The following is a 7,073-nucleotide window of genomic DNA, read 5'->3' on the forward strand; positions in this document are numbered from 1 at the left end:
CGGGGGCTCAGCCCTCTCCCTCCTCTGGGGAAGGCCTGCTTGAGATGGGAGGTAGACGCCGGTCTCAGAATCAGGGCTGTGGGGGTCCAAACTCTGTCCCCATGTCGGGGCGCTCTTCTTCACCCCTTCCCCTGGCCCTGCAAGCTGGCCGGGGTGGGCAGCCTCTTTGCCCCACTTCCCTGTCCCCTCTGCTGCTGCACCCCAGGAAGAGGGGCAGCTTGGAGGGGGCCAGGTTCTGGGTCAAAGATGGACAGCGGGTGAAGGGACCACCCTAGGTTCTTGCGGGGGAGACCATCCATAGAGGCTGCGATGTGCAGGGCAGGAGTAGGAAGGGATCTTGGACCCCTGGAGTCCCCCTTTCCCTCACTGTCTTATAGGAATCCCCCAGGAACCCTGGGGCCCCAAGGTCACTGAGCCACCCCCCTTCCCCTCCCCACCCCCCACCAGTGGGACAGAGAGAGGGAGCAGTTCATTTCCAAAGATGTTTTCTCCCCTTGGAATCTGGATAATTTCCCTAGGGAGCTGCAACAAGAAAAGGGCTCTGCACACAGATTCCTGTGCAGATAAGTTGGCATTTAAAAGAGAAAGGGACACTGCCCTCCTTTGAAGGGTGCATTGAGGAGACCGCCCCACCCCGTCCTCTGGTCAGGAGGCTCCTGGGCCCCGGGGAGCCAGGGTCCTCCTGCCTGGGGCGCACCCTCCCTGGGCCCCGCCCAACTAGTAACCCTCCTTTCCTCTCCTTTGCAGAAGACCGGAGCCTGGAAGAAGAGAAGGGACTGCGTTGTCAGAACCCTGACTGCATGGACAAGGGCCGGGCTGCTAAGGTAGGGAGGCTGGCGGGCCTGGGGACTGCTGGGGCAGAGGGGGCAGGGTGCTAACCACCCCCTCTATCCAGGCCCGGGAATCCATGGGGCCCTGGCAAGGGTGCGCTGGCCTGGCCACAGTGTGGCCTGAGTTCAGGGGTGGGCAGAGCTGCAGGATGGCTGGTTTAGGAGGCAGAGGGGCTGACCTTGGTTCAGAAAGAGCAGAGTTGGGGGGGACTTCTATGAGGGCAGCAAGAGCAGGGGTGCCTCAAAGCCCTTTCTTGCCCTACGGTCCTTAGAGGCCTGAGGTGACAGGCACTGCTGCTTAATGTCACTGATGAGGAAGCTGAGTATCAGCAAGCAGAGACACCCCCCAAGGTTCCGTTCCAGTGCCCCATGGGCACTCTTCCTGGGCCACCAGGCCACTCTTCAGGTCTGGGCATGGGTCAGGGACACTATGGGACCTTGTGACAGTGACCGCAGGCCTGGGGATGAGGAAGGGAAGAGGGGGCCCACTGGTCCTGGAGTGTCAGGATTTGGGAGCTAGGAGTGGACAAAACAAGAGGGATACAGATAAAAATGATGGGGGCCTTCTGCCTGGCCTGTGCTGGGCCCTGTGCCTCGTGTGCTGTTTGTGGTAGCTCTGCTGGGAAGGTGTGGGTCGTTGCCCTGTTTTCCAGATGAAGATACCAAGGTTCAGAGAGGTCCTGTGACCTGGCCGAGGCCCCACAGCTCAGGAGAGACTGAGCCAGGGTTGGAACCCAGGTTGGGCCCCTCCCCACATGCATTTGAGGGACAGCAGTGGTAACTGCCGCAACTCACCATGTCACCCCAAGCCCCGAGGACTCTTTATCTCCTCCCTCTGGCCTTCTGACACCTGTCCCGTCATGATTCTCATTCACAGTAGAGAGGTAGCGGCTCACCTGAAAACGCATCTCTAGGATGAGGGAGAGCTGAGATTTGAACCCAGAACCCTGATCTGTGTGGTGCCAGAGCCCTGTTCCTAGCCACTGTGCAGCTCAGCTCTGCAGTTGCAGGAGATTAAAGATGCCACCCCGTTATACCCTTCCACCCGGACACAGCCGCTTACATTCTGTACAGGAAGACCATGGCTGGAAGGAACATGGAGGGCTGTTCTGGGGGTGGGGAGAGGTGGGGGAGGCTTCCAGTTGCCGTGGTCACCGGCAAGGGGGCGGCTGTGATGTCAGATGCAATCTGCTGGCACGGATGGTGCCTGGCATCAGGGCTCTGGTGTTGGCTGGCTGCCTCTCCCCCATATGGGGGCTCCTGGCAACAAATTGGCCCCAGTTACCCTCAGTTACATCCTGCCAGGGGCCTGTGAAGCCTTGGGGCCTCTGCCTGACCCAGAGGGATGGCAAAGGAGGCAGGCCACAATGACCCAGCCTCTTCTGTGGACAGCCGCTCCTCAGGCAGGCCCACAAGCTGCCATGGGAAGGGGCAAGGGTGAGGCCTGTGAGATGAGAGCTGGTGTCAGAGTGCCTGAGGCTTTCTGCAGCCTCCAGGTCTCAACTCCAGCCCAGCCATGGGCTGCCTGCAACTCAACATGGCTGACGTTGGCATCAGCAGCAGACCGTCACCCAGCCTGCAGGGGGAGAGCCCTAGTTCTGTCGCTGGTGGCCCCCGCTTTGGGACAGGTGATACACACTTGGGCCACAAGGATGCCTGAGCGATCAGAGGCAGAAGGTCTAGTCAGGGAAGACATCTTGGAGGAGGGGACCTCTGATGGGAGTGAAAACGTGGACATGCATGCATGCTAAGTTGCTTCAGTCGTGTCTGACTCTTTGTGACCCCATGGACTGTAGCCCGCCAGGCTCCTGGTCCCCAGGAGTCCATGGGGATTCTCCCGGCAAGAATACTGGAGTGGGTTGCCATTTCCTCTCTCAGAGAATCTTCCTGACCCAGGGATCAAACCCATGTCTGTTATGTCTCCAGCACTGACAGGCGAGTTCTTTATCACTAAGTCCGAAAACGTGGACAGGCAGAGCAGAAGCCAGGGGCAGTCCAGGAAGGGGGAACTGCCACAGGCAGAAGTGCAGAGGCAGAAAACAAGGGGCAAGAGGCAGGTCTTGGCAAGGGTAGGAGCAGGCTGGAGCAGAGGGTCAGAGGAGGTGAATGACACCCAGGCTGGTGAGAGAGAGGAGCAAAGAATATCCTATTGTTGATGATAATAAGAACCACCAGTGACCAAACATGTTTACGTGCCAGGCAGGTTGTCAGGCCCTCATGCTTGTTTCACTGAACTTTTGTGAGAACCTTAGAAGATAAGTGTTATTATCATTCCTATGTGAAACATAAGGAAACTGAGACTCAGAGAGATGAAAGAAGAACTAGCCCACGTCACACAGCATGACTGGCCAAGCATAGCCTGGAATGAGATGGAGAGCCTGGTTCTTACTGTCCTCCCCAGCCATTCTAGGAACCGCTAGCAGGATGTGACTAGCGTTTTGAAGGAGATGACATCATTCATTCATTCACCAAATCAGCCTGAAGCACCTGGCATGCCAGGCCCTGTTCTAGGCCTGGAGATCTCCGGGGAACAAAGGTCCTGCCCTCCTGGAGCTGACCCCAGCCTCCCAGGGAGGAGGAGAGAAGTGAGGACTTGGGTTTGTCAGACTGGCACCCCCCAGGCTGCCCTGGGGAAGGGCCATCTTTCAACTGGGCTGGACCCTTCTGCTTCCGGGCCCACCCTCAAGGGTTTTTTTGGTGTGTGTTTGTTCTTTGGCTGCACTGGGTCTTCATTGCTTTGTACAGGCTCTCTCTAGTTGCAGAGAGCAGAGGGCTACTCTTTGTTGCGGTGCATAGGCTTCTCATTGCAGTGGCTTCTCTCGTGGCAGAGCATAGGCTCTAGGGCTCACGGGCTTCAGTAGTTCTGGCACACCGGCTCAGTAGTTATTTGCACAGGCTTAGTTGCTCCTCCACATGTGGACTTGTCCCAGAGCAGGGATTGAACTTGTGTCCCCTACATTGGCAGGTGGATTCTTAGCCAATGCGCCACCAGAAAGTCTGAGGATTTTTGTTTGTTTGGTTGGTTTGGTTACATCTTTGTTTTTATTTATTTTTGGGTGTGGCACGCAGGATCTTAGTTCCCCAACCAGGGATTAAACTGGTTCACCCTGCATTGGCAGCATGGAGCCTTAACCACTGGACTGCCACGGACGTCTCCACCCCTGAGGTTTTATTTGAGCCTCTCCTGGGTGCTGGGGCTCTTGAAATGCATCAGCCACTCCACGCCTCCCTCCTGTTCTGGAGTTCACTCTGAGGGAATGGAGATAACCAGGATGGGCTTCCTGGAGGTGGCTGCAGGTGTCCAGAGAAACGAGGGCTTATTAAGATGGAAGAAAGCTGAGTGGGAATGGGGACGGATATTGGGAATGGATAAAGTGAACAGGGCTCAGGGGATGGGGAAAGGTAGGCAAAACTGAACAGGGAGCATCCTGAGGTCCAGGTGAGGTGTCTGAACTACCTGTCTTGGGGACCACAGAGGGAGGTGGTGTCCCTACACTTCCCAAGAGGAAGCTGTATAGAGTAGGGGGCCTTCCTGGTGGTCCAGTGGCTAAGATTCTGCGCTCCCAATGCAGGGATCCCGAGTTCCATCCTTGGTCAGGGAACTGGATCCCACATGCCGTAACTAAGAATTTGCTTGCCACAGCTAAAGACCCCATGTACTGCACTGAAGATTGAAGATCCTGTGTGTCGCAACCAAGACCTGTCACAGCCAAATAAATAAATGAATATATTTGTAAAAGATGTATGGAGTAACCCACACCTGGGAACTTCAGGGTTGCAGCCTACCCCTTTCCAACTGCAGGACCCTGGGAAAGTCAGTCTACCTCTGAGCCTCAGTTTCCTCATCTGGAAGCTGAGGCTTCTAGAGTTGTGACAAGAATTAAGAGGGCTTACCTGTGGAGTGCTTAGCAGAGAGCCTGGGTTGCTGTGGTGTTCAAGAAGATGCTAGCTGTGATCATGTGTGAATCATGTGCGCAGGGCGACAGAAACCCCTAGGCTCCCAGCATGCCCTCCTTTCTTTCCCTGAGATCTGAGACCACCTTAGGTTCCCTCCTAGACCTGACCAACCCCACCCAGCCAGATGGATGTTTACTGCACAGCTATCCTGTCCCCAGGGCAGGTGTCCTGTTGGGGGCCCAGAGGAAGTGTTTGCTCCCTCCCTCCCAAAGGGCCAGGTGATGACCTGGTGGGTGTCCCCACCCTCCTGCAAGTTAACCACAGGGCAGAGTCCCTTGATCTGGGCATTCTGATGGAAGTCTGTACAGGGCACCTCAGGTCACAAGGGGACACAGAGAAGGGCTGACATTGGCCTAGGGAATCACATTTGAGGGGATGGAAGACTTGGGGTGTTTGTCCTGGAGATGGAACCCTCAGGGCATCATCCTTAAAGGTATCAGTTCTAGCAGCCACTGTGTTCTTAGCACCTATTGCGTGCCAGCCCTTGCCTCAGTGCTTCTCCATGGGGACCTCATCTAGTCCTCACCCCCACCCTGTGCAGCAAAGACACGCCATCTCCATCAGAGACAGGACACTGAGAAAAAGAGAGGGGAAAATAATTTGCCTGGGTCTGTCTCAACCAGATCTGTCTGTCCTCAGAGCCTACCATTTCTAACGAACTGTCAGGAGGAAAGGAGCACCCGGTGAGTTTTTCTGCAGGGCTCCCAAGGGCCCTGGCAGGGAGGTGGACTTTGGTTCAGTATAGGTAAGAGTCTCCAACAGCTGAAGCTGTTCTCTGATACATAGGTAGTGAGCACCCCATTGCTAGAGGCAATTTAAGCAGAGAGTGAAGACTGGATTTGATGACCTCAGACTTCCCTTCCAGCTTAACACTGGGCTGTGAGGTGGCAGGGATGAGTCGGTAGGGGTGGTGTCTATGTCTAGGGGAAGGCTTGTCAGATGAAGACCAGTGGACACAGGGCAGAGGAAGGGGTGGGTTTGAGGTCCTTGTGGAGAAAGAGTGGGCAGGATGTGGTGAATAATGGAAGAAGGAGTCACTTATTCTCCTGGGCAATGAATGCTTTGGGGGTGAGAGGTAAAGGCCAGGCGCCCTTGAGAATGGTCAGATTCTGGGATCTCTGGAGGTAGCTGGCTCTTAGAGATGCTGGTCAGCTGTAGATCCGGGGCAGTCCAGTGTGTGACTGGAGAATGGGGCAGGACCAGGGAAGCAGTGCAAGTGGAACTTTGGGGCTTTGGCTAAGTAATTTGGAGGGGGGAAATTGAAGGTCTAGGGTGCCCCAGAGGCCGGGACCCACCACATTCGACCTGGCCAAGATGAGCTGCCCTGGTGTGGGCCAGCCCCAGGGAGGTCATCGCTGTCAAGGACGGTGACTCCCATTAGGAGGGGGCTCTTGTAGTCTGGAGGGGGCCTGATGGAGATGATCTAGAGTTGGGAAAATGCAAGTAGGTCTGAACCAGGAGGCTGGGAGTGCGGGGTGGCAGCCCCATCATGTCAGACTCCCTAGGGAAGGGGGTAGGTGTGCTTGGGGCGGGGAATCCCGACACTACCCCTACCTCAAGTCCTGAACCCTGAGTTATTCTGAACTCAGTCTGCCAGGAACCACCGAAGGGCGGGATGGGCCCCTCTTTCAGGACCTACTAGGCGTGGGCCAGGAAAAAAGAGGGAGGCACGGAGCTAGGCGGGCCCGTTTCTCAGGCGCCGCGGAGGGCGCAGTTCAGAATCCAGCGGAAGCCAGCCTGGCTTGGGGCGATTCCCGGGGCGGGCAGGGCCTGCGGGTGCCTCCTTCTGGACCCCGGGGGGCAGCGTCCTGCCGCTGGCCCTGGCCGGGGGCGGGAGGGCGAGCTCTTTTCTTTAAGCCCAGGTCAAAGATTGCAGGTTTTGAACTTTCTGCAGGTCTGTAAGGGCAGCCCTCTTGGGGACAGTGACAACGGCCTCCTTACCTCTGTCCGCAGCCCGGACCCTAGGTTACCCCCAAACGCCGGCCGGCCCTCCAGCCACCCCCTGGGCCGCGGGGTGGGGCGCCCGGAGCTTCCCGGGAGCGCAGCCCCTCCCCGGCCCAACCGGGCGCGCCGATGGTACGTCCCGGCCCGCCCAGGTGGTAGCGCCCGCGCGGCCTACCGTAATTCCCCTACGACCCGCGCCCCAGCCGGCGCAGAGCGGACCGAGCCCGCCCCGCGGTTCCTGTGGCCCTCGCCCTACAGGCCCCTCGGAGCTTTGGCAGTCTTGACCCGAGCCCTAGCCACTGGGGAGGAGACCCATGTCCCTAGGTGAGTCTCACGGGGGAA

The 7,073-nt window shown here is 57.4% G+C and overlaps 1 protein-coding gene across 1 annotated transcript in view; it reads left to right on the forward strand.

Annotated features, from left to right (window-relative positions):
* The window catches only part of PLEKHG5 (pleckstrin homology domain containing, family G (with RhoGef domain) member 5), a 35,732-nt gene that overhangs the window by 5,160 nt on the left and 23,499 nt on the right, over window positions 1-7,073 (forward strand). The window contains exon 2 of the mRNA XM_010850198.1: window positions 748-824. Coding sequence (XP_010848500.1) covers window positions 801-824 — 24 coding nt within the window. The 5' untranslated portion in view covers window positions 748-800. The remainder of the gene's footprint in view (window positions 1-747; window positions 825-7,073) is intronic.

The sequence above is a fragment of the Bison bison genome, unplaced genomic scaffold, assembly GCF_000754665.1.
Source record: "Bison bison bison isolate TAMUID 2011002044 unplaced genomic scaffold, Bison_UMD1.0 scf7180017864289, whole genome shotgun sequence".
Taxonomy (NCBI): Eukaryota; Metazoa; Chordata; class Mammalia; order Artiodactyla; family Bovidae; genus Bison; species Bison bison.